The 27,509-nt window shown below is 37.2% G+C and overlaps 1 protein-coding gene across 1 annotated transcript in view; it reads right to left on the minus strand.

Moving 5' to 3' along the window:
* Positions 1-27,088, minus strand: part of LOC121317660 (1-phosphatidylinositol 4,5-bisphosphate phosphodiesterase beta-1-like) — a 330,252-nt gene extending 303,164 nt beyond the window's left edge. The window contains exons 1-2 of the mRNA XM_041253828.1: positions 26,739-27,088; positions 22,778-22,855 (exon numbers count right to left, since the gene is read on the minus strand). Of these exons, the coding sequence (XP_041109762.1) occupies positions 22,778-22,855; positions 26,739-26,837 (177 nt within the window). The 5' untranslated portion in view covers positions 26,838-27,088. The remainder of the gene's footprint in view (positions 1-22,777; positions 22,856-26,738) is intronic.
* Between the last annotated feature and the right edge of the window lie 421 nt (positions 27,089-27,509).

Genomic DNA, 27,509 nt, shown 5'->3' on the forward strand with positions numbered 1-27,509 from the left:
CCTCAGTGACCCAAGAGGCCAGTAGTAATAAATCTAAATGTAGCCTCAATACTGTTCCCGGAGGGCCGATGTCCCTCCTGATTTTTGTTACAACTGTACCCAGATCAGCGGTTCTCAAACTGGGGGGCGGGGACTGTATCCTAGGGGGATGTTAGAAGGTTCAGGGTTTTTTTTTTTTTTGTTTGTTTTTTTTTTTAAATTATAAATAAATAAACACAGCGCACATCTCAACCAAGGCTATACTGTATAACGGCCAGATTCTTTATTTGGGCTGTATTGGCTATTTTGATTGGATCGCGAATAATACTTCCACCAATCAGAGGGTTACATACAGTGCTTGCAGCGATCCCGCCCTCTGGCAGACTGGTACATAGAACAGGTTAAAGAAGCACTGGACAAGAGAAATAATGTGTCAGTTATCAAAGCGGATATGAGACTGGCAGTGATGAAGCCTATTTGCTTGAAAACATTATAAGTAGACCAGACATTTACATCAATGGATTTAAAAAATGTGGAATTGATGATGCGATCAGAAAACCAGAGGCAGTGTAAACTAAGTCTGCTACTGTAATAGGACTATTCTTTTTTTATGTTTAGCATTTTTGTGTTGTTTTTTAGAAGGGTTTAATTAAGTAATAGCCAAAATTGTTTGTGTCAGACAATACTGCCCTATAATTACTGCATGGTAGTACTGTGATCGTTCCACTGTGACAGCAAATGCTTATCATAAAGCTTTATTGGTCTAATTCACTGGATTTTGAGTTTTGTGGCTCCATGGCAAGCAGACAGTTACCAGTTGGCTATTAAAGGCCATTTGAAAAAATCCAAATGGTCAACCAACTGCCAGTTAGCCATGCATTATCTAAAAAAGCAAGTAGCTTCAAATTATATTTTCAAAGTTTTTTTTTTTTTAGTATATATTGTCAAAGTCTATCTCTTTATTAAGAACCAACACCACCACACCTAGGAAGTGGGTTTACTTTTGTATTGCTGGCAATACAGAATAGGCATTCAATAGAAGACGATGGCTCTGCCTACCGTAAAGACTGGCTGATTCTAGCCTGTGTACAGTAAATACATGGGTTATTGGCAACTATACCAAAAAGCAGCAGACCAAAGCACAATAAACACAATATTTGTTTAATCGAAATAAGAACCCTTAGAATGAATGCAAACATAAAAACGAAGGGGAGCATAAGACTGTGATGTAATGTCAGGCTAAATACTCTTTGAATACTGTGTGACTGAGTATGATAAATAATCACGTGCAGTACAACTATCTTGAACATCACTGTGTTTGCTCCTAAAACAATAACATTCAGTCATCTGTGCTTTCCCTTTCATGTACATACTTTTTTGTCCCCTTTCATCTTATCTTACACCCACTATATTTCCATATCATGCAAATTGAACACTGAGGCGTGAGGTTACATTTTGCTTTTTTTGGAGTAGTTTAAAGAATACCGCTTCACAAAGCACGCCTGCATCGTAACAAATAGTCTTTAAGCTGTCTTTTAAAATCTTAAAATACTAAAATACATTTTTTCTGCCATAGTTTCATCCTCTATAACTAAAAGACAAGGAGATCTTATCATTTTGTAATCTGCTAGGTTAGTCGTTGCCATGGTAATATGAATACTGTATACAGCAACACAGCTATCTTATTTGGCAAAAGTAGGGACATTTGGGGACCAGTATAAACAGGTTTTGTGTTACAGCTGCATTTACATAATTGTGTGTCAATTCATTACATTTAAAACCATACAGCTCTGTTCCTTGACATCTAATATGAAACTGAGACATTTTCCCCAAGACCTTATTATTTTTTATTTAGAAAAGTAATATTCCAGAAAAAAAAAAAAAAAAAAAAAAAAAAAAAAAAAACAGTTGAGGATATATCTGCTTTTCAAACTACTGCTGCAGATTGGGTCTTTGTCAACAAGTGTAGTGTTATTTTCAAGTGCGCGGATCAAAAGTCGTACGCAACGCACTGCGCTTGCTCGCGCATGCCTGCAACTTCTTAACAACTTCCAATTTGGAAACACGGAAGTGTCCGTTCAAATCTGTTACGTTATGCTGTTTTTGGTCTTGTTCATCTTTTTAAATTTAATTTATCTTATTTTTACCATATGCAATAAATTGGTCTTGTACATGTTTTTACTTCTGCAACTTTGTGGTGGACTTCTCATTTTGTCTTGTTCGTCGCGGATTGTTTTTTGTTTCTTTCTTTTTAGAGAAATTGATAGTCTAGTTCCAGTTTAAGTTTTCAAAAAAAAAAAAAAAAAAAAAAAAAAAAAAAAAAAAAAGTATAATTAACTTAGCATTTGTTTTGTGTCTATAGCTTTGTATTGAGGAGAATGCTAAATCAGACGATTTAAGCAGAAATAAAGTGTAGGTACTATACTGTGTGCAAAGAAAATGTAACAATGGAGAAGTGAACGAGAGCGAGAGTGAGAGCGAGAGAGGAAGGTAAAAATAAAGAAACAAATAAGTATGATCAGTGATGGCTACTGCCCAGCCTGATCGCATTGTTTAGGGTTCGTGATTTGTTTTTGTTTTAATATTTCTTTTGCTCTGTGAGCACTGTTTTTGTTAAAATATTTTATTTATTTTTTGTGTTAAAAATAAATGGCGCCACAGCGTCTTTTGCACTGCAGTACTTTGTATTTGTTCCTGCATCTGGCCTGAAGTCACCACTCAGCCAAACCTGTCACTGGTACATTATTCTTAATACTGATAATAATGGAATGAGTAACTTATTTTTTTTAAGAAAATAATCGAGAGTAGTGTCCATTATTGCTTATAAAGATCCTGAGAATAAACATGTATTACGTCATTACAATCATTCAGGTGAAACAATGTCTTGTAATTTGCCCAAACATCAATATTTTTCAACAAAACTTTCAGGAAGTATTTTAACATCCTTCTGGTCATAGAATAACATGTTTTTATCCATGTATCTCTAAGAAGAATACATAATAAAAAATACTTTACATTAAAAAAAAAAAAAGAAATATTGTGTTTAAAAAAAAAGCTAAAAGTTTGTATGGGTTCTGAAGTACTTTATAATGTTCCCCAGAGTGTTCTGAAAAAAAGGACACAATTTCTGAGATGCTACTGTAAAAAATTGATTTTTAGAGAAGTAAATACAGCCAAAAAATGCCTGGTCCTAGGGGAGCAGCCCACTAAAAAAATGCTTGGTCCTGAAAGGGTTAAATAAGCACTTACCACTTATGCACAGCTGCAAAACACTCATTAGAAAGTGAAAAATGTACCTCGTTTTCACATTAGCGGAACACCCACCCATTGATTGCACATGTACCAAAATCTGACAAAGTACCACTTGCTGATATTACACGGGTCATATTTTGGTATGCATATCACTTTCTGAGGGTGGACCACTTTCACACTACACCTGTGCCATTGTTGCACCAAGGTCGAAGGCTGCTGAAGCCATAGCTCGATCCTATTATATTTGCCTACTACTTCTTCCTGTTCATTATACCACTCATTTGTCTTTGCTAGAAGGAAGTTCTAAATCGTGAAATTACGGTATTTGTTCACAAAAAAGAACTGTTTAGAACATCGCACACACAAATTCTACACACAAGGCTATGAATTGGCAGTATTTATGAACACGTAAGTAATATTAGTGCATGGAGCCCACAGTACACAACATACAGCCATATGCTATGTAAGTTAAGAAACTAGTGTAATGCTATGAAGCAGGTGTACATTACAATGCAAACTTTAAATAAATACATTCTCAGATATCAAGTATGAAGACAATACACAAGTTTATCCAAATCATTTTAGCACAAACTGAAAGGTAAACAATCAAGAATTATTATAAGTGAAACTCCCTGTGACATTGTTTTTAACTCCTGTCTTCAATATATTTCAACAATGCATTATGTTATCTTGCAGAAGTCCACACCTCCTAGACATGAGCAACAACCTTTGCTCAACTAGAAGTTTAAGTCAATAAAGTAGAAACATTGCAATATTTGGGAAAAATGTATACATTATTCTTTGTAATGTGCTTGTTTAGAACAGGTACGTTTGAGTTAACGTGATTCGCCCACAGTACGTGAAAAAGTAAGGCAAGTGCAGAAATGTACAGTACATGTAGGCTACATTACTGCAAATTGTTTCCAGCGAAGAACTATGTGATACACATCTGGATGGTCTGTTTTTGCAAATATGGACACCTCCTGGTGGTGTCAGAGTTTCAGTTTTGATTGTATTTTCATCAGGACTCACCTCCTCAGCTACAGAAAACCCAGCTTTTTCTGAAGCAACGCTGCATTGTTTGCTGACTGACAGAGTTCCCAGCATGCTTTAGTGCGCACAGCATCTACCAGATAAATTTTATTTACACACTGAATTTTCGTGCTGATGCTTGTTGCTTTTCTCTTTCCGGCCATGCTTGCTGTTGCAGTCAGTGCTGTTTTTTTAAACTCTAGATAAACCTGACACTGCGTACAGAGTTTAAATAGCCATGGTACAGTACAGGGGTAATCGCTCAGTAACAAGCTGACTGATTGATATGTTAAGCTTTTACTACAGTGAAGTGCTGCCTTTTTTATTGAAATCTGTGTGAATGGCAAGTTAACAAGAGGAAAACAGCTGATTGGTGGATTAGTAAGAGTGACACTACCGTATAAGCAGTGTGTTTATTATTTAAATCTATGTGAATGGTACATAACGAGATCCAAACAGCTGAGTTTGCACAAAATATATGGTGTGCTTAACACGTTATAAACAATGTCTTTGTTATTGAAATCAATGTGAATGGCAAATGGCTGATATAAACGGCTATCCGCAATAACCCTGGACGGTGTAAGTGGTGGATACTGTATCACATAAAACATGCCACCATTGGATGTCACATAATCAGGAGCTTTGTGTGTGTGTGTGTGTGTGTGTGTGTGTGTGTGTTTGTGTGTGTGTGTGTGTCTAGATTTACCAGCTCAGATGTCAATGTATAACATAACTAAGGAGATGGTAGTTAACAATGTCTTTTACTTACATCCATGATCACTGTCTGGCAACAACAATTCACAATAAAAAACAATGTTTTGCCGGCAAAATAACATAGCACACTATGCAAAACCTGCGTGCACATAGGATATGCTTTTCACTATGCTTTTTTCTAAATGAGTTCAACTGAATATTACTAAATCACACTTAGCAGAGAAGTTTTGCTGAAGACATGTCATTATTACCATACCTAATGCTTGCCCTATGGTAAATTTTGATTTTAAATAAAATTGGGAAAGTATATATTTTTTTTTACATAAAGCGAGAGACAAGGCAGATAAAATCATTATAAATAAAAGCAGAAATCTGTCTCTAATCATGTCTATATATAGGACAAAACATTAATACATGGTCTCTGCTAAATACATATTTATTATTATTATTATTATTATTATTATTATAATATAATAATAATAATAATAATAATAATAATAATAATAATAATAATAATAATAATAATGCAAGAAGGGATGCAGTGAAGTTTAGAAAGATTAATCAATTAATACAAAAAAATCCTAAGGCAGGAGTTATAAATTAATAAGATAATTTATATTACAGAAAGCGTTTTTTGTTTTTTTGTTTTGTTTTTTCCATTAAGCTCGCTGACATTAATTTATTTCTGAATCTCCTTAGTTATCTTATAAATTGACCACTGAGCTGGTAAATCTACACATTTACCGGTTAATCTATAGATTTACAGATTTTACACGTGAACTGTGAACTTTAAACAAGCTGTCGTTATAAACAAGTTGTCTTTCAAAGTTTGTCTCTTGTAAGACATCAATGATGGATTATTGAAAATAGCAGCTGTACAATACAACAATGACTTTGTTTGATATGTTGTATTTTTTTGGTCATAGGATAATAGGTAAGGACCAGGGGGATATGATTATTAGTATCCTGTTTGGTGCTTTTGTACAAAGCATCCTTTCTGTTTATCGTAGATACACATAACTCAGCTTTTCTAATGGTTGTGACAGGAAAACCATAGTTTCTGAAAAATGTACACATTTTATTTGTGTTCCTGCAAAATCACTATCACCACTGCAAATACGTCTCAGTCTTAATAATGGGGAGTATGGAATGGATTCACACCAAGCTTTCGCATGTGAAGAGTCATATCACAGGTATGAAAGAGTGTTTTTTTGTAGAAAACGGTGGTGTTGATGGTAGTATTAGAAGCAGTGATGGTGATGTCACTGCTTGTATACTCCAGAGTTGGGTGGAACTGGTCAACAAAATGAATGAAATCATTAAATTCTTCATTAGTGTTAATTGAGATGCTGAATATGTCATATATGAATATGAATATGACTCTGGCTCTGTTCCTGCTGCCCTCAAGCTTGCCAGAGTCATGCCAGTACTCAAAAAACCTTCCCTTGACCTGTCTGACATCTAATTTCTGTCCCATCTCCAATCTCCCTTTTCTCTCAAAAACCCTCGAATGGGCTGTAGCCAGTCAGCTGATGAAACATCTCACGGACAACAATCTGCTTGAATCTCTACAGTCTGGTTTTTGGCTGCATCACAGTACTGTACTCAATGCTTATGCTAGTGCTCCCTCTGTGACACCATAGATCATGGCATTCTTCTTGACCGATTTTAGAAGTATGCTGGAATCTCTGGAAACTGTCTATCCTGGATGTCCTCTTACCTATCCGGATGCATGCAGTCTGTTTTTTATGCTGGACGCAGTAGTGTTGCAAACCCAGTCACTTGTGTTGTCCCCCAATGATCTGCTCTTGGGCCCCTTCTCTTCAATATCAACATGCTTCCCTTGGGCCACCTCATCTGCCAACACGACCTCATGTTTCACTCCTATGCTAACGACACCCAGCTCTACTTAAAACATGACCCTGGTAGCCCCTCTGCCATGGTCCGGCTCTCTGCCTGCATTCAAGACATCGAGACCTGGATGTCTGCCAATTTTCTTCAACCAAATACTAACAAATCTGAACTCCTTCTAGTAGGATCTAAAGCTCAACTTAAGAATCTCAACGTAGCTGCCCTGAACCTCGGAAATTGTCTGCTGCTGTCTTCCTCCACAGTAAGAAGCCTTGGTGTACTTCTGGACAGCAACCTCTCCTTCAATGCCCACATCTCCTCCGTGGTCAAATCTTCCTTCTACCATCTTATAAACATCTCCAAAGTCTGTCCCTACCTTTCCCTCCCAGATGTGGAGATACTTTGTCAAGCGTTTGTCTCCTCTCAACTCGACTACTGCAACTCTCTATATGGTGGTCTCCCAGCACACACCATAAACCGACTGCAGCTAGTTCAGAATGCTGCTGCCAGGGTCCTTACCCGATGTAAAAAACGTGATCACCCCCCTCCGAATTGCTCAGCTGCACTTGCTACCTGTAAAGTTTAGGATTATGTTCAAAACTCTTCTGCTCACCTATAATGCCCTTCATCACACAGGTCCCGAGTACTGCCTCAACCTGCTGACTCACTATGTCCTTACCCGCAAGCTGAGGTCTTCCGACTCTAGCTTACTTGTTATCCCCAAGCAAAAACGCACCACACTTTTAGCTTCATGCTTCCGACTCTCTGGAACTCTCTCCCAGCTTTGGTGAGTGATGCTCCGACTGTAGCTCTCTTTAAATCAACTCCCAAAAGCCACCTGTGCTCTCTTGCTTTCCATGCTCCTTAAGCCTGATATCTGTTATTAGCTGCTGCTACTATTTCACGTATTGTTACTATCATGTATTCTGCACTTTCCACTATATTTATTGTACTATTTCATGTATTCTGCACTTTCCACTGTATTGTACTATTTCATGTATTCTGCACTTTCCAGTATATTTAGTGTACTATTTCATGTATTATGCACTTTCCACTGTATTTGGTGCACCATTTCATGTATTATGTTACTATCATGTATTATGCACTTTCCACTGTATTCAGTGTACTATGTATTATGTTACTATCATGTATTATGCATTTCTCTATTTGAAGTATTATGGATTTATTGCATCTTGTAAAGCGCTTTGTGATGGTGTTCCACTATGAAAGGAGCTATATACAATGAAGACTGATTGATTGATTGATAATAATTTTAAGTGTAGGTGTCAACTATGGAGGGGTTTGGGGTCCCCAGCCCTCGCCGGAATTTTAAAGAATTTAGATAACAAACACATGCACATACAGTACAATCTGCACAGTTACTGTCTTTTCCAATGAGCACGCACAGAGGTTGACTGAGTCTAATCTCACGCAGCGTGAGTTTGCTGTCTCAACGTCCAGAACAAGGCGACGGCAATATCTTTTACTATATTTTCACATGTGTGTGGCCAATTTGAAAATAGTTTGCTGGAAAAGATTTCTGTTTATTTTCAAAAAGATTTCAAAAAGTGTGGGAACTGTTCTGGCTACAAAAAAAAGTGCAGGAGCTCCGGTCCAGTGTGTTCCGTCAGGACTCGAACACTGATGTTTGTAGACATTCATGTTTGGTAAACTGTCGGGTGAGCTGTGCGAGACTTCTCCAACTTATATGCATATTAACAAATTAAAGCTTTCTATTGGTTTAAATAATTATTGTTTATAGGTATTGTGGCAAGCTGTGGGGAACTTTGTGGGTTACGAAATGGTCAGACTGGCCGAGGACATGAACGCTGATTACTGTTTCTTTGCTTATTTATAATTACCAATCATTTTCTTTCTTTAGTCTATCTGGTTATTTATCTATGATTACTGACTTTCCCCTCTATTTAAAATCAACATTTTATTTTTGGAATGTCACCCTGTGTTTCGGTTAGCTTTATTAATTATTGAATGTGCCCTTTGCACTGTAACTTGACAACAAACTGCAAACAGACCATAGCCTGCATGTACTGGAGATGCAAAAACTGGTCATGTCGTTTGACTTTACTTGGGGATTTAATATTTTTTTGCAAGTTTATTCTGCATATTTGTTTATTTAGTATTTGGTGTTTTTGTAGTTTTGTATTTGTTTCCTTTTTTTCCACATGTTATATTTCTTTGTGTAGTTATCACATTTCCTTTGTGTCCTTTTCTGTGCTCACCATGGTGTTGTTGTCTTTGTATAGATGTAGTCTCTCTACAAACCCTATTGCATAGTTTTGGTCTCTCTACAGACCTTAAATACTTGGTGTTTCTTTTTGAGCTTCAATCTCACCTGTTAAACTAGAAACCTGACATTTACTCCTCTCCAATTCTAACTTTCTTCTGATACATTAGAGTCCTGTGGTGCTCTTTTTTATACTTTATCATTTAATAACTGCTTTGAAAAACTGCTTTAAACTGCACTTGTGACCATTGACGTTCATTTAATAGAACGGGCTTGTGTGAATGAACTACTTGGAGTTCCCCTACCTCTGTACATAAACAAGAGGTGGTGTAGTTTTTGGGATGTATTTGGCTACATTTGAAAGGGCTTCAAATTTCCCCTGCCCTAACCATGGCAGATGCTACAAACTGTACGTTTTAGCAGAGTGAAACTGTGCTGCAGTAATTAAAATACTGGCTTAGTTTTAAAAAAAAATGTCTTAATAGTTGGAAAAAAATATACATATTTGCCATATTGGTGCTTTAAGTGCTTATTTCAACTGATATCGATCGCGGGGGTTACACATTAACATAGCCCCCCACCTTGGAATTTCAAAATCCGGCACCTATGATTGAACGCCCTAGTTCTTACCTATCTTACATATATATTTTAGAATTCTCCAAAAAGATCCCTTTATAGCTCCTATCCATCACTGATGTTTTACAAAAGAGACACAAATCTAAGATAATATTTAGTCCACAGTAACATGCAACCAAGTTGTGACAATCTTAAATTCTAATTTCCATGAAACAGTCACACTGTGCTACTTGTAAATAAAATTGACTGCATTGGTTGAGTGAAGTGTAACAAAACAGTGTTTAGCTGATCGCTTTGTGGAACATCTATATCTCCTGTTGCCAGATATTTTAACAAAAATGAACACCCGGCAGAAAACATCATAATCTGTGGGAGGAATCATTCTATAGGACAATGCAGCTAGGAAGCAAAAAGAAAGCAAATTCATTTTCAAATTAGGCACTTTGGAACCTCTTGGAATTAACATTCTATTCTGAAGTCATCTTGTCATCACCCTCCGGAGCTCTTCTTTTGAAAGACAACTTGTTTATAACAACAGCTTGTTTACAGCACTGCTTTTTCCACCCAGGGGTGCTTTCAACTAGGCAAACTTTCGCAAAAAACTGTTTGCTTTGAACAAGGCTAGTTGAACAGATTAAAAAACATTTCATGAACATTTCAAATATGAAACACATCCTAAAATCTGAAAGCAAAACGGTCGGATTAGCTATTTTAAAACTGGAATAAATACTTTTTTCTTTTTAAGTAAACAGACCCTCATCATCATCATCATCATCATAATAATACAATTATACACATTGTATCAATTTATCGAAAAATACCAATATTTTATGAGTAACATTGTAATATTAAACATACCTGAAGTAACTCTTTCAGCTTCTTTTTTTTGTCATATAACTTGAAAAAACTTGTCCATCCTCCATAGTCAAAAATGTTCTCCCAGCCTGTCTCCATTACTGTTCTACGTAAACCAAATCTTCAGAGTGTTCACCTCAGTTAGCAAACGTCTGAGGTGAACAGACCACCAACAGTGAAAATTTCAAACTGTTTGCAAACGTTCTCCTAGTTGAACACACCTCCACTGAAGAAGGAACGTCCTGATATAATGTAAGGATGTTTTTTTTTATTATTAATTCATATTTTTGTGTACCTGCATTACCTTTTTCTTTTTGATTTTGCATCTTTTGGTACATAGCAGTTTTCCTTTTGCAAATCGGTTTTCCTATTTCTATGCTAAAAAAAAAGAAAAAAACTTTAACTATACAGTCTTCAAAAACATTGCTTTCTTAACTGATTCATAAAACAATATGAACTGCAGACCTCGGCTCATAGTGGGAAACTAAAGACCACTCAAGAAGTGCTATAGTTACCATAGTTTCCCCACTATATATACATATACTGTATATCATTGGGACTGCACGGCCCGAAGTGGTTTATACCTGTCATTTTTGGAAAGAAAAAATAATTAAAACACATTTAAATTAAGACAAAACCAGAAACTTTTATTGTGTATACATCTGCAGTTAACTTCTTGCACTGGCATAAAATTCCCTTAGTGTTTTTGAGATATTTTGGACTGATTTCCATAAAATGAATGTACATATTTTTTTCTTTAAGTACATTAACCAGCCCATGCTGCAGTCTACCTTTAGTTTCTTCCTAACGACACATGAAGTACCCGAAGGTTCCTAAGAACAGGGACTAGTGTCTGAAGTAATAGATATTCTGTGTCGTAAATGCTTGGAAATAAAAGATAATTATATTTAAGGCCAGTCTAGCTGAGTCTCCTAAGTAGGTATTACTTGCTGCTCAAGTAACAATGGGGACGTAATGTAAGATTATGAGGAGCCCTGACATCCAGACAGCAGCAGTGTTATAAATCATTCAGCTGATACAAAACTCTGATAAGTGTTTATTTGAATGTGACTAAGCACCTGAGAGAAGGTAGCATTCAGGATAGAATTTCAACAACTGCTCCTTAGACCTATTGAAGGAAAAGCAATATATTAAAAAGCAAACAGAAACACACTGTTGTAGACGTTGAAATCTTATTCAGCATACCATTCCAGCTTTTCACTAGCGCAATTACTAAGACATACGTGAAGATACATACTTATTTAAGTTTGCCCTTTTCATCCCACAAAAACAAATCTTCCAAATAACCGTCTATATGTTTCAAACCTGACCCACAAAGACAAAGTGCATTTAAAAATAATACATTATCTGGAATGAATTACTAAATACAGGTATGAAACATGGGCTTTATTTTATCTAAGAAAACAGTTTTTATTTGTTAGAAACCTTTAATATTTTAGATCAGCAGAAAGTTTCATGAAGCCAGTAGCAGGTGTGTAGTGGCAAAACAAAGTAATGGCGCTGTCCTAAAAATCAATAATGGTACAATGTAAATAGTTTACCTTTACTAAATGTGACATATAATTAAATTAAATACCAACTGAGTCAACCAATACACACACACACACAGCCAAAAATGTAAAAGGAGACCACTCAAGGGACAGTCTAATAGTAGCCTCTTAATACAGGTGGTCTCTTAAAACAGGGCCCATAACTTATGAATTTTCTATTTGTCTCCGACATGCTCTCCGGTAATTACGTACGTCTTACATACACTGTAAAAACCAGAAGATGTAATATGAGCAAAAGGAAGTATGTAATTTAATAACATTCATTTAGATAATGCATTTACAAAACAAATTATTTTGTGAAAGTAATGAATGCTTGCCTGTCTCAGGTTTTAAATCTTTTGCAAATTTCAATGCCTGTGCCTGCCTTTCAGGTACGTGTTGATCCATTGCATCCTCAAACCAACGCCTGCATAAACACAAGATCTTTTTCGATTACTGTGCACATTGTTTTCATGCTCTTTATAAGTATAGCTTGTATTTTTCGATGTTCATTTTCCTTTTAACGGTTTGCCTTTAAGTCTTCAGCCGCTACATCCTAATTATGAAAACATTCTGTTAAATTAGCGGGAAAGAAGAACACAACACGAAACAGACACATTGCTAATGCAAGTTAAAGTAGCATCTGGGGGAAGGGATTAATGTCATTGCTTGCTCTTGTATTTGAATAACAAAAAAAAGGTGAAACAGAATCAGCATGTCAATCAGGACATCAAGGTAAAAAGAGACTTTGTTTTGTACTTAACAGTTTAATTAAGATATGCCAATGTCACTGATTTATCAGTGTGATAGCCGATCGTTTCCAGACAGTTTGACGACTATTATTTCAAAGTTTCTAGTACTGAAAAAGGACAAGTCTCCAGATCTGAAGGGACTAAACATATGTGTACTATATAGTATTTAAATATGTATCATGCACGTAAACCATTAATATTTGTGTTTTTTTTTTTATTTTTTATTTTTGTTTTTTTTTATTATTACCCGAAAAAGATCTGGGTATTTCTCATGGCAGGTACGAGGTTCTGACTTTTCTATCTGTGCCGACCGACCTCTAATATATATACATTGGTGTAACTCTGTACCGTCAGTAACCCCTTGCAGCCAGGGGATTCAGGGGATCCTAGGGATTCAGGGGACAGAGGGGTACACCTGGGCAGAAACCAGGGATGATGGCTAAATTATTACATTGTTGAAATGTTGTTGGTGGGCTACAGGCTATTTATGGGCTGCCTGCAAGCTCCTCAGGAGTGTATGGAAAGCTAGCTGAAGGTCTTGTGGAACAGCTGCCTGAGTTAGGTCCACTGTGTCTATGGAAAAAAATAATTGCCATTTGGACTCGCATCTCTTCACGTCTCCTCTGTTACTTCTCTCCAAATAGCTGGTATGCTACACTGGTCTCAGGAAGTGGGCTGTAGCGAAAATTCTGGAGCATCAAAAAGGAGACAGAGGAAAGTGTGCCTGGAGCCAACACACCGGCACTGACCGGGTGGTCAGCAGTAGAATGTGGCACTCTTCGCCAATGGCTGTGTGAACAGTTTGCTGCGCTGGAGGTGGAGAGCAGAGCCACAGTGGACACTGCCGAGAAGGAAGCCATCAGGGAGAAGCGGGACAAGCACAGCCAGCGGGAAGCAGCGGGGGACAGATCAGATGAGAAGGTGAGAGCACGAGCAGCTGCAGTGAAGACACCTGGGTTTGATGGGTCCGGCAGTTGGGAAGCATTTCATGTGCAGCTCAAGTTGCTGGGCATACTGCATGGCTGGAGCGAGGCAGAGAAGGCGAGCCGTCTGACCCGGACGCTGAGAGGGAATGCACAGCTAGCGCTACTGAGCCTTTCACCTGACAACCAGGGGAGCTATACAGTACTGACCAAGGCTCATGCACGCCACTTTGGGAACCTGGCTGATCGAGAGAGACAGTGAAACTCAGGCTGATACACTGCCTGTGTCAACTCGGAGGGAGCCTGGCCAGCCTAGCATCGTGGTTGGAGAAAGTTGGAGAAAGAAAGGAGCGGGAAGTGACGGCTGAAGAGAAACCAACAAGAAGCAAATCTGCTGTTTGCCAAACCCAACACTGTGGGATGTGTGTGGCAGGATGGAAGCCAACAGCAGCATACCTGCGTTGTCCTGACTCCCCACTCACCACCAGCAGCTGCCAGTGCTCCAGCTCCTGGGGCCAGCTCTGCTGAAACTGCAGCCAGTCTGGACACCAATACCCGACAGAAGTTTCCCAATCCCAGAAAACGACTCTGTGCTCGAGTAGAGAGGCCCGCTTCCAGAACCCCCTGCAGGACTAATATCATCCAACAGCACAGCCGGGAGAGTGGGGCTCAGCTCACCTCCAGAAGCAGCTGACATTCCGCCCACCTCCTGCATCGCTTTGTTGATCCCAGCTGTAGTTGTAGGGAGAACGACGGTGGGGGACTTCTGCCACTTCCATGTCCACTGGGAGCTGCTAGCACCACCTGGAATATACTACCGTGCAGCTGTGCACAATGACTGGGGGTCTGTTGCCAATTAGGGTGAAGCAGGTCATGGTGATCCAGCTCGAAGAATTATTCTGAGTTTGGGTTGCAGCCATCCAGGCGTGGTTCAGTCAGGGGTGAGAATCAATTTCTGAGTGTGCTACCGACAGCTGCTTTCAGAAGGGCCTGACTTCTGCGGTGGGCAAACCGGGGGAACCGGCCACCCCCTGGGCACCCCAGCAGAGGCCAGCAAGCTCCACCATCATCTGTCTTCAGTCAGCCCGGCCTGTTTCAAGAACCAGCCAGAGTGTCACCGGGAGTTGCCAGTAGAAGGGCCCTGCCCCTGCAGTGGATGAACCACCATGGCCAACCCTGCAGAGACTGGCAAGCTCCACCTCTAGTGGCAGTGAATGCCGTTTGGTGCCGTAGCTGTGAGGGGACACAGCACCAGTCAAGCTGCAGCAAGAAGCAGCAGACAGGGTCCTGGGCGAGTGGCGGACCTCATCGAGTTGTCGGACAGTCCATGGGCTGCGCCTGTCATCATGGTCCCAAATAAGGGCGGCGAGCGACGATTTTGTGTGGACTACCGACATCTGATGGAGTCACCCGTAGACTCCTACCCCCTGCCCCACAATGACGAGTCCTGGTAGATGGCTCCAGCAGGTACTGGCAAGTGGAGTTCACCCCTGTAGCCTAGCCCAAGACTTCCCCACCAGAGGCTCTGGCAGTTCAAGGTGATGAAGTTCAGGCTGTGTAATGCACCTGCCATGTTCATGCAGCTGATGGGAGACAGCCTTAAACAGGGTCCCATCACAGCACTGCCTTGTGTACCTGGACGATCTGCTGGTACACGGGCTGACCTTTGATGAGGTTCTATGCTCCAGGCTCGAGGTGTTGCAGCACCTGGAGCCAGCCGGCCTGAAGCTACACCCGGACAAGCGCCATCTGATGCAGTGGGAGATCAGCTTCCTGGTGAGTGAGTGAAGAAGGCATCCGCACAGAGCCAGCAAAGATAATCACAGTCCAGGACTGGTACATTCCCTCAGATTAACGCCAGCTGCGGAGGTTCCTGAGGCTCGCCTCTTATTACTGCTGCTTCATCACCCGCTTTGCCCCTATTGCTGCCTCCCTCAACCTTTGACAGCCTGCAGGAGGCACTGACCCAGACACCTCTACTGCTGCCCCCTGATCCCACTCACCTGAACGAGTGGTGGCATTCGTCAGCCAGTCCCTGAACAAAGCAGAGAGCTGTACTGCATCACCCAGAGGGAGCTGCTCTCAATGGTAGCGGCAGTGCACCACTTCCTTCACTAGCTCTGGGGGCTACCATTCAACATTTGCTAGAGGGAGCCAGAGGGGCATGTGGCGCGGTGGATTGAGTAGCTCAGTGCTATTATTCTGTGTTAATATTAATGCCTCCCTGACCAACCACAGCTCTAATTACACAAGAGTGTATTAATAATATTAGTAGGATTCTATTTAAAAAAAAAAGTTTTTTTTACTGTGTTCTTTCACTTGTGACTACAGACCGTAATATTGCACCGATTCTGATATTAAAACTCAACAAATCATAGTGAGACAATTCTTTTTTTTTTAAATAATAAATGTGTTTATTGTTTTATTAAATTATTCCTCTTTTGAATCCACTCTGTTACTATATCCAAAATATATTTCAACACATTTTAAAGAGATAGCAAACAACAGGGGAAAAAAAAAAAAAAAAACATCTTGAAGATCTTGAAGCTGTGTGTTTCTGGCTTGCCGTATGTGAAAATGTTCTTTTGGGACCAGAGGGTATGTTTGAAACCATGACTGTTTCACCTCCCTGTGACTAGTATCACAGTCATATTTTAATTGTGTGTGCATGGGTGACTGGTTTTCCTTGGGCTACATCTTTCGGAACATGATTCTGGTAATTGGTCTGTACAATTTTTTTTTTATAACATTTGTTTTCCGTTTGGATGCCATGTGTTTTTTTTTTGTTGTTGTTTTCATTTTTAGTTTTTTTTTACAAGCAGCGCCATCCGCTGACTGTTTCTAAGTACAGCCTCTGTCCTCACACCAAACACAACATTTCTGTCATGCATATGATATGTGATCAAGCTAAAGCGCTTTCGTTGGGCAAAATGAAATCAAACTAAACAATCTGCATGTGCTGGCAGTCTTACACAAGTTCATTTTTCAAAGCCTTCACCAATGTGGCGAACTTCGGGAAAAAATAGTTGAGCCAGAAGTGAAAATGTTTCGCTTGTGGCGAGCGGCTAGCGTGAACGTAGCATAACAAGCTGGGTTAAATAAATAAATTGTTCAGATGAAGAACAGTAATGTGTATTCCAAACAGTTTTGAGATATTCAATCTTTTTTATTTCAAGGTCTTTAGAAAAATATCTGAAGTTCCACATTTTTACAATAATCCTTGTGTACAACTTCAATTTCCCACAGATAGATTTTCTTATAATATGTAGGTTTTAAACTATAACATATGGGACACAGTACATGTCCAGTTTTACTTGCGATAAGTGGAAAAATACGTTTATGGTGCATATTCCTTAACTATGGAAAAATAGCGACAAACAGGTTTTCCACTTATTCTTGCAAGCAAACGCTACGTCTTTTAATGGTGCAACAACCATATATATCGGAACAACGACAACAAAAGCAAAACTCCACAATCACATGATCACAGTAAAGTTTATTTAAAATGTGAGATGATGCAGGTTATTAATATAGCTTTTTTTAGTAATCAATAAGTAGCCTGTATTAATTTAACTACAAATAATACAATACAACTCATATGAATAAACTACGACTATCCAGTTGAAAGAAGAATAAAAATTGCACTAACTATATCCAAATAATTGTAGTCCATTCTTAATGTTCTAAAGGTAAAAACAGGTTTCTCAGTCGGACAGAAACGATAACACTATGGCAAAAGTCTAGTTTCCCCTCCGTAGAATGGAGTTCATGCGTTGCTAGGGAGTATGTCATCCTATGATGCAGACTCTGAATCTACCTACTGACAACCATAGATATAGAATATTATATATGCTGACAACTACTTCCACAAAGGGTTGCAAGGATCTCCATTTTTTCCCCGCCCCTCTCTCCTCCCACCACCACGCTGAGAAAAATTCCTGGTGAGAACCCTGATGCTTCCATATCACATGTCCCTTTAACATTGTGATAATAATAAAAAATACTATATTTTAACAGAAGTAATTTCTATCTGAACTACAGTTGTTCATTACTGTTAACATTTTATGTCGAAAGAAAATCAAAACTTTTTAATTAATCTCACAAATCCTGACTAATTTAACTAACATACTAAATTCAGCATCTTTTTATATAATATTGGCATATAATCCAAACAACATACTTTTAAACAAAAGAAGGTAATCGATAGATTTTATATTGGCATACTTTTTAAATGATTACGCAGAACATAAAACATATTTGTTGTTTTCTTGTCACTTTTTAGTGCAAAAAAATGCACAGATTTCCCAGTTAAGCAACTCAACTAATTTTACACAGGGTATATCCAATGTATATATGAATGGAGAGACCTAAGTGCGTGTCCTAGCAAAGCGCTGGCATTGTTTTTCAACCGTAATACAGTGGCTTGCAAAAGTATTAACCCACCTTGGCATTTTTCCTATTTTGTTGCCTTATAACCTGGAATTAAAATTGATTTTTTGGGGGTTTGTATCATTTGATTTACACAACATGCCTACCACTTTGAAGATGCAAAATATTCTATTGTGAAACAAACAAGAAATAAGAAAACTTGAGCGTGCATAAGTATTCACCCCCCCAAAGTCACTACTTTGTAGAGCCACCTTTTGCAGCAATTACAGCTGCAAGTCTCTTGGGGTATGTATCTATAAGCTTGGCACATCTAGTCACTGGGATTTTTGCCCATTCTTCAAGGCAAAACTGCTCCAGCTCCTTCAAGTTGGATGGGTTCCGCTGGTGTACAGCAATCTTGAAGTCATACCACAGATTCTCAATTGGATTGAGGTCTGGGCTTTGACTAGGCCATTCCAAGACATTTAAATGTTTCCCCTTAAACCACTTGAGTGTTGCATTAGCAGTGTGCTTAGGGTCATTGTCCTGCTGGAAGGTGAACCTCCGTCACAGTCTCAAATCTCTGTAAGACTGAAACAGGTTTCCCTCAAGAATTTCCCTGTATTTAGCGCCATCCATCATTCCTTCAATTCTGACCAGTTTCCCAGTCCCTGCCAATGAAAAACATCCCCACAGCATGATGCTGCCACCACCATGCTTCACTGTGGGGATGGTGTTCTCGGGGTGATGAGAGGTGTTGGGTTTGCGCCAGACATAGCGTTTTCCTTGATGGCCAAAAAGCTAAATTTTAGTCTCATCTGACCAGAGTACCTTCTTTCATATGTTTGGGGAGTCTCCCACATGCCTTTTGGTGAACCTCAAACGTGTTTGCTTATTTTTTTCTTTAAGCAATGGCTTTTTGCTGGCCACTCTTCCATAAAGCCCAGCTCTGTGAAGTGTACGGCTTAAAGTGGTCCTATGCACAGATACTGCAATCTCCGCTGTGGAGCTTTGCAGCTCCTTCAGGGTTATCTTTGGTCTCTTTGTTGCCTCTCTGATTAATGCCCTGCTTGCCTGGTCCGTGAGTTTTGGTGGGCGCCCTCTCTTGCCAGGTTTGTTGTGGTGCCATATTCTTTCCATTTAATAATGACTTTAATGGTGCTCCGTGGGATGTTCAAAGTTTCCGATATTTTTTTATAACCCAACCCTGATCTGTACTTCTCCACAACTTTGTCCCTGACCTGTCTGGAGAGCTCCTTGGTCTTCATGGTGCCGCTTGCTTGGTGGTGCCGCTTGTTTAGTGGTGTTGCAGACTCTGGGGCCTTTCAGAACAGGTGTATATATACTGAGATCATGTGACAGATCATGTGACACTTAGATTGCACACAGGTGGACTATATTTAACTAATTATGTGACTTCTGAAGGTAAGTGGTTGCACCAGATCTTATTTAGAGGCTTAATAGCAAAGGGGGTGAATACATATGCATGCACCACTTTTCCGTTATTTATTATTTAGAATTTCTTTAAACAAGCTATTTTTTTCATTTCACGTCACCAATTTGGACTATTTTGTGTATGTCCATTACATGAAATCCAAATAAAAATCAATTTTAATTCCAGTTTGTAAGGCAACAAAATAGGAAAAATGCCAAGGGGGGTCAATACTTTCGCAAGCCACTGTAGCACTAAAAGAAGTGCACACAAGGTTTTAATGCAATCCGGCAACAGGAGACCCCAAACTGGGTTCTAATTTGACACATCAATTCACCAATATGTAATTGAACCTATGGAAATTTAAGGACAGATGATCATTAATCAATGATTTAAGTGTTGCACCACTAGTATTTTTTTATCTTGGATATAAAGCCCACAATTGCTGGGAGATCCAGAGGTAAGCAAACAATGTACAATTTTAATCTCCAATCATTCCTAATAACATGTCTAAAAAAAACTGAGGTGCAACATGTGTGAGTTAAATGCCTATTTATTAGCTACTGACATTTTGATGATTGCTCCATCCATCATTCTTGTGAGAATATTAACAGACTAGGCAAATATGCAGTACACACTTAAAAAAAAAACTGCTTGTAAAGAATGTTTTGTTTCTATAAATAAAAGTACATTAAGCTCACAAACTGTTTCCCTTAATCTTTGTAGTCTGCCATCTACTTTAAGTCAAAATTAATATATGACTAGAATATATAAAAAAAGCTGAGATTACTGTAGAACGACACCATTGCTAGGTCTCATCAAGTGTATAGCATTGTAACCCCAAAATACACATCTTACATAAGTGAGTCTGGATTGAATGAGGGGCTATTATTATATAGCTAAAAGTGTAGTACAGGCACATCTAATGTCTCAAACAGTGGAGGTGGGTAGTGTACATACAGTACTTAAATACAATACAAGCACCATCACCAGTGACTTAAAATATAAAACAGTCTTCTAAAAGTAAAAACCAGTAGACCATTGACATACTGTGACGGCCAGCTCACCAAACAGACCCGCTTGGGTTCTTTTCCCTTTAAAAAAAATAAATAAATAAAAAAATAAAATCACGATACACACACAACTTTGAAAGAAAAATAGCGCTGATGCGCAACTTCAATAAGAAAAATAAGCAAAATAAAACAAAACAAACACCTAGCTCCTTCAGAGCACTAACTAAACACTCGATGCAAGATCCTAACTATCATGCAGGACGGCTAAGCCGTTTACCTGCCACAAAAACCACACAAATAACAACACACATACGTTTCACACGATACCTTAATACAACTGCTCACTCACACAGTCAGACTCATCTCAGTAGCCCTGAGCAGACTGGCTGCCTCTCTTAAATACCCTGCACCTGGCTCTAATTTACAATTACCACCAGGTGCAGGGGATAACTAAACAATTAAACAATTAAACAATTACACAATTAACAAATTAAACAATAAAAACCCTTAGCCCATTCACCCAGCTGTGTATTTTCACATGTTTTTAAAGCAGGGAGGATTTTAACCCCCTCCCTGCTATCTCACACATACACATACAATTAACATTAAATGATGAACATATTGGGTGCCACATACAAATTTGTATGTCACAATATGTGTTGTGTGCCAAAATAAATAATACAGTGTTGATGCATGCTAGTATATATGTGCCCTTGAAAAAGTATTATTGACACTAAGAACAACATTAAAAAAAAAAAAAAATGTTTTACCAGTTTTCTTCTTGAAAATAGTTGTTTAATAACTACAGGATACCTGCTTAACCACCCCAGAATTATTTAAATAAGCAAAAAACAATGTGGGCTGTTTGTAGGCAGACAAGATAAATAAAATGATTAACTGTTCTAAGACAGACATCAGTAATAAAAAAAAAAAGGTTTTCTTTCAGATTTTCTAAATGGGACCCTTTATTTGATCAAAACCAGTAAAGGACAAGCCTTGACAAAAATATCCAACAGCTACGAATTTTTTAACAGACAAAATCCTTTTTGTCACCATGTGCACAGGCTTGATTTACAAGTATCAAAATTGAACTGACACTCTAGTCTCTTATACAAATAGACAGACTTTGAAAGCCCTGGGCTTTGTAAATCTGTTTGTTAGTTTTTTTGTCTGTGTGTTTTTATTTATTTATTTATTTATTTATTTATTTTTTTTCCTTAATGTGGTGATTATTCTAAAAATATCCAGCAACCCTTCTGTAGTTATTAAATTTATTCTCGGCTTCGGGCTATAAAATGAAGAAGAAAACAATGTTACAGTCTTGATATGCTCATTTTTAAACTGCTTTAAAACATATTTTCTTCTCTCTATTACAACACATTATTTAATATGTTATATATCAGCTCACTTATTGGTGATGTTCTCTCCTCTGTGTGTGTTCTTTTTAAATAGCTCCACTATGATAATATTAATAATATTATAATAAATACAGCAACATAGACATATTTTATTTTGTTGTAAGCATTCAATTTCACAATTCTATGCAGTTTACAGTAATATGTAATTGTCAGGTATATAAAACAGAATACAGACACACCAATAATTAAAATTATAGAAATAATATTGTTTTAAAAATATTTAAAGATGTACTAGGATATAAAGCCCACTGGTACCAATTTCGAGTTTAATAGAACGTACTACAGTTGTTGAGGTTTAAAAATAAAGACTCAAGACAGTTAAACTTAGGTACAATTATTTTATAAAATGTTTTTAGTTTAAAATTTAAAACTTGAACTGTATGGACTGGGCAGTGTTCTAAAGGTTTACAGCAAACAGAACAGAAGTTATCCTGATTCCTCCCATCAACACAGTCAAGTACTAATTAAAATAAGATATTGAAACCTGTGTAGGCTGTTCTAAATGCAAAGATGCAGCAGACTGGAGGGCCGCCACCTGTGAGTTATGCCTGCCCTGCTGATGAATATCAAGGCATTTACTCACAAGCTGAGTTGAAGATACCAGTTGTCAAGTACCACCGTTTCAAAATTAGAAAACTGTTACGAGCCACATGTCAAACAGCATACCGCATCTTGGCAATGTAGCTGTGTAGTGTGTAGCTGTCAGATCATGCTTTTATATTCTAAACCTAGTCTATAAAACTAAAAATAAAGCCTTTATTAAGACTGTGCTTAAATGATGTGTCTGAGTGTAAAAGGTTAAGCTCAGATTTCTTACCTTGTTCTGATCGGTCCAGTACAGGAAGAATCCATTTGGGTCCACTTTAAGAGTAACGGCAGTTGCGACAGTGGAGTCCTAGCAACAGTGAAACAAGCAGTAAATATAAAATTCACAGGAACCCCTGTTGCACCCTGCAAGTCTAGTAACATTTTAATGAGTAAGAGAAAGAAACTGAGAAGACACAAGACACAGGGTAACTTGAGCTTAACCGTTGCATTATCAAACTAGGCAGATAATAACAACATAACAATGTAAAACATGTTTTTTTTTTGGTTTGTTTTTAAATATAACTGGGAAATGTATTTTATATATATATATATATATATATATATATATATATATATATATATATATATATATATATATATATATATATATATATATATAGTGTATAATATATAGTAATTACAGAATTGTCCAGGTGTGGATGCTTCTTTTCCTGGATTTGGGTATTCATGAGATTGTCTTTTGGAGTGATGTTCTTATTGGGGATGTGAGGTTACTGCTATCTTTTTATGTGATGCTCGATCATATTCCCTTCTGCAAAAAAAAGTGGTTTTCTTTTTTCGTTTTTATGTTTGTCCAGGGACTGCGAATGGGAATATATATATATCTCTCATAGCTTTTTTTTTTTTTTTTTAATTATTCCATCTGATATTGTCTGTGGTACAGTAAATGGCAATGTATAAGTGGAATTGTTACTGTTCAGTTGGTCTAACTTGAGGTCCAAACACTGGAATTGATTTATATATTTATTTTTCTGTTGAGAACACCTGATTTCTGCAACAGGTTCTCAAAGGAGTTCAGAGAGTTACACTGGTTATTGTTGTTTTACAGTATTATTGTTTCTGCTTTTTTCTTTATTTGTTTTTGTGATTATGAATGTAGTGCTCATGAAAGGTGAGGGACACAATCCAATAACCCAGACACTGTGTTGAACACCAACGGCTACTTGTTCCAAATTGTGCCAAATTCACTTTAGTTTTATAGACACTTTAACACTTCCAACATCAAAGTTAAAATGGTTTACACTTTATCACAGCGCAGTACAATCAGATTTTAAAGTATTTCTAAAATGAAGATTCCACACAAAAAAAAAAAAAAAAAAAAAACAATTTACGTGCAACCAGACTTAAACCAAGGACCCTGGAAGGGAAACATATAAAATTGTGAATGTTTGTCAATGAGGTAAAAGTTATCATTCAATTTTGACATTCTTCAGTCAGTCAATGGAGTTTATGCTATTTAATTCAACAGACACATGCATTTCTTTTATATAATTATGGAGATGCAGACTTTGTAAAATATAAGATTGAATATTTGTATGATTTAGATTTTTTTTCCAAATGAAGATGCAACATGTTAAAATTTGTAACAGTACTTATATCATGTACTGTATTAATCATTTGCTGAATTGAGTTGTACAAGGACAAGCAACTTGAACTCATGACTGACACCTCATTTAAATGCCTTGCGAAAACCATTGAGCAAATAGGTTTATAAGCATTTCCGTTGCCATGACAACTGTCAACATTTTGCGCATAGATTATCATAGTTTGAATGGGTAAGATTGAATACCTGTACAATATACATCCCTCGATAATAATAATATGACGCCTCCCCTACTGAACTTTATATTTATAGAGTCATGGATTAGATTTTATATAATTGTATTATAATGTTACACTATTTCATTCTACCATGACATTCAATTTATAGGGAATATCCCATAGCCCAATTGAAAATACTGGATTTATTTTACGGGTTAGCCATGACCTTGTGTGTAATGTCACAGAAGTGATGGTCTCAGATTTAAAAAATGAAAGGACCTAATGTTACATGAAATATAACTGTCTTTTCCTAATTGATTAAATTAAGATATAAACTAAATATATATATATATATATATATAATATATATATATATATATATATATATATATCTATATATATATAATATATACTTTAATGTTTGCTGGTAGAACAAGAAGGGTTCTACAATGCACCCGATTAAAAAGGTGCAATAAAACTGTCATAAAAACAAATGCATTAGTAAAATTGAAATAATCAACTGAGGTGATAAATATCAGCAACTATATACAACCTACATGACTATCTTGATCTTTTTCAAAATTTTCTTCAACATTTTTTTTTTTATTTGTGGTAGTACATCAGGTTACATATCAGCATGACAAGCCCAAACCAGCTACTTCATTTGGTGGGTGCACATGACACACTGGTTTCAACTAATGATTTTATAAACTGTGGGCTGTTGGGTACTAGAAATAACCACCAGACTCCATGCTGCTGTTCAAAAAACACTGCCACTAACCCTTCAGGTGACAAAAAGAACTCTGCAGCCCTAATGATAAAAATGAAGCCCTCATCATGCTCCAACAGTCTCCCTAATTAGATATGCTCTGTGTAGAAACAGAGAGGCGACATTTAGATTGATGTAGACTCAGACTGCTGTTCTTGTGATGTTAGGGGACACTGCTATTTTTCACAACTGACGTTTACATGTTGGCTTTTCAGATCCAAGGGCACAGCCATATCTTAACAGCTTTCAGTTTTATAAAGGAATAGGTAGGAAATAATGAAGCCATTAATACAATTCAAACTTACTGAGGTTATTTTGTTTCGAACTGACTATTTTAATATGTGTGGGTTATTTATTAATTTGCTTTTAAACACAACGTGTAACAAAAATAACGTGCGCTACATTTAAAAAAAAAAAAAATAATAAATAAATAAATAAAAAGCTTAGGACTTAAAGTTTTAAATCAGCAGTATTTTATAAAACATACTTTTAGAATGTGTAAGCTGATAAAAAACTGCATGGCTGAGAAGCTTTACATCCCTTGCATTTTACAAGCTGGCGTTTTTGTTCCTAAAGATGAGCTTGGTTTTACATTGATTTTTTACTTCGCAGGACACTGATATTAAGGTTACACACTGTGCGCATTATATTTAGCCTAGTTCCTTGCACCTTTCAATGCATTTTAAAGGTGAAACCAATAATCTTCTACCACTTGGATATTGTGGTTATTCTATCAATTTGTCCTTATACACTGTATTTTATAGTATCGCCAGAAGAATAATTATGCGGTTAACCGTACTGTTGAAAATTAGTGAAATATGCAACATATTGTATTAAATATACCACTTAAATCAGATGCTGAACCATATTCTTTTTTTTTTTTTTCTTCTGGTTACAATTAAAACAATTAAGTAGCATTTATAACACACACACACACACACACACACACACACACACACACACACACACACGCAAACGTACACGCACACATATATAACTGATGCTACAGACAGGACTGGATAGCTCTCTTATTTTGACTGCAGTTTGGTTTTGTTTTATTCTAGCACAATACTTTTCTGCATTCTTACTGACCTGCAAACTTAAAAGTCAAAACATACCACTATAGTAACCTTTGACATAAGTCACTGTATTTGTATGTATGTGTGTATTTATATCATATAACTTGAATGTTATATACCGGTACAGACTAAACATATAGTTAACTATTACGCTTGTACTGTATATTAATAAATTATTTGCACCGTGCTACTGTAATGTATGTTTTATTTATTTATTTTTTTCCAATTAAAAAAAAAAATGTTTATTCAACAACTGTAACACACCTCATGTTATATCAGACATTAAATATAAAATGAAATATATTAACAGAAATGAAGGTCCACTAATAAGAACACAGCGGCAGGTCAACTTTTAATTTTTATCTTCAAAGGTTTTCTTTACTGCTATGTTTTGCAATATAAACAATATTGCAGTAAGCCTGCCCTAAAATAAACATGCTGGTTTAAAAATATAAGCGTTGAATAGCGTATATTGTTGTCACTACTGTTGTATTAAAGCACTTTTTTGTATAAGCAGAATAAAAAAAAAAAAAACACATTTGTATTACGTGTATACTTACATCATCCCATTTCATAAATTTGTTGCCTTTCTTCAGGCTTTCAGAAACACGTACAGGTTTGAGCTGCAGCGCATGAACCCCAGGCTGTGCTCCAGCCATTTACACATTTACACTTTCCAACCGAGTGGATAACTGAAAAAAATAATACGTAAATGTCTCTTTTTAAAAGCCCAAATCAGACTCTGCACAAAGACATACAGTAACCGAATGAGGGTGCAGCTTCAGTATACTATCGTTTCATCCTTCAAGTAACCAGTACTGCTTTGAAGGTTCTGAATCTGAACCGAAAGCGGAGACACAGAACACTGGAGATTGCGAGAGACCTGCCTCCTCTACTATCGCTGTTCACAATTGACTGGAGGAGCGAACACAGTGAACAAACACACTGCAAGTCTACACTGTTTTATCCACAGCACTTCATGCATCACTGTCCAGAAAACTGGGACTTAGCGCCGCCTAGTGCGCAACATAAACGGCAGCATATTTTAGTTACAGAACATCTATCAACATCTCACCAGTAATTACTGTACCAGTAAATGGTTCTCTAAAAACCCTTTATTTTATCATTCTTCTCTATATCGTTGTATGTTTTAAGCTTTTAAGTACCAGAAAGTAAAAATAAGTGTCATTCATTTTTTAACACTTGCTTTCCAGAAATATATAATTTTTGTCTTGTCAATCTAGTCAAATCAGAGAGCTATCTTATCCTCGTCGCATTATCTAGATATATATATATATATATATATATTATATATCTTCTTATTATATTAT

This window comes from Polyodon spathula, chromosome 6 (assembly GCF_017654505.1).
Source record: "Polyodon spathula isolate WHYD16114869_AA chromosome 6, ASM1765450v1, whole genome shotgun sequence".
NCBI classification, from domain to species: domain Eukaryota; kingdom Metazoa; phylum Chordata; class Actinopteri; order Acipenseriformes; family Polyodontidae; genus Polyodon; species Polyodon spathula.